Source organism: Pterocles gutturalis, unplaced genomic scaffold (genome assembly GCF_000699245.1).
Source record: "Pterocles gutturalis isolate BGI_N339 unplaced genomic scaffold, ASM69924v1 scaffold19638, whole genome shotgun sequence".
NCBI classification, from domain to species: domain Eukaryota; kingdom Metazoa; phylum Chordata; class Aves; order Pterocliformes; family Pteroclidae; genus Pterocles; species Pterocles gutturalis.
The window spans coordinates 62,987-63,347 of NW_010120941.1; the positions used below are offsets into that span (position 1 = coordinate 62,987).

Below are 361 nucleotides of genomic sequence, written 5' to 3' on the forward strand. Positions count from 1 at the left end.
AAAAAAAAAAGTTCCTGGCTGATTGTCTTGCTTCGTCTTGCCACGGCATGGTTCAGGCCCTCTGTTCCCTCCTCGCCAGCGGGAGCAGGTTCCCATGCCTGCGGTTGTTTGTCCCTCCCGTGCAGGAAGCGCAGGCAGCCAGCCAAACCTCTGCCTGCAATCAAAGCCGGCGGCTGTCAGCCCTTTCCCTTCCCTAACTCTGCCTTTGTTATTTATGTACCTGTTTAGGCTGAAGACCCGTATTACACGGAAAACGGTAGCCAGGGAAACACGATGTTGATGATGCCCTCCCAGGAGCAACCCGAGCTGCAGGAGAAGCCAAACCTCAACGGCGGGACTCAGGAGAACGGGACCGGGCAAG

General features: G+C 56.5%; 1 protein-coding gene across 1 annotated transcript in view; it reads left to right on the forward strand.

Annotated features, from left to right (window-relative positions):
- CD34 (CD34 molecule) overlaps positions 1-356 on the forward strand; it is a gene marked incomplete at both ends in the record, with an annotated part of 12,134 nt that extends 11,778 nt beyond the window's left edge. Inside the window, one exon of the mRNA XM_010077083.1 lies at positions 229-356. Within this exon, the coding sequence (XP_010075385.1) occupies positions 229-356 (128 nt within the window). The remainder of the gene's footprint in view (positions 1-228) is intronic.
- Between the last annotated feature and the right edge of the window lie 5 nt (positions 357-361).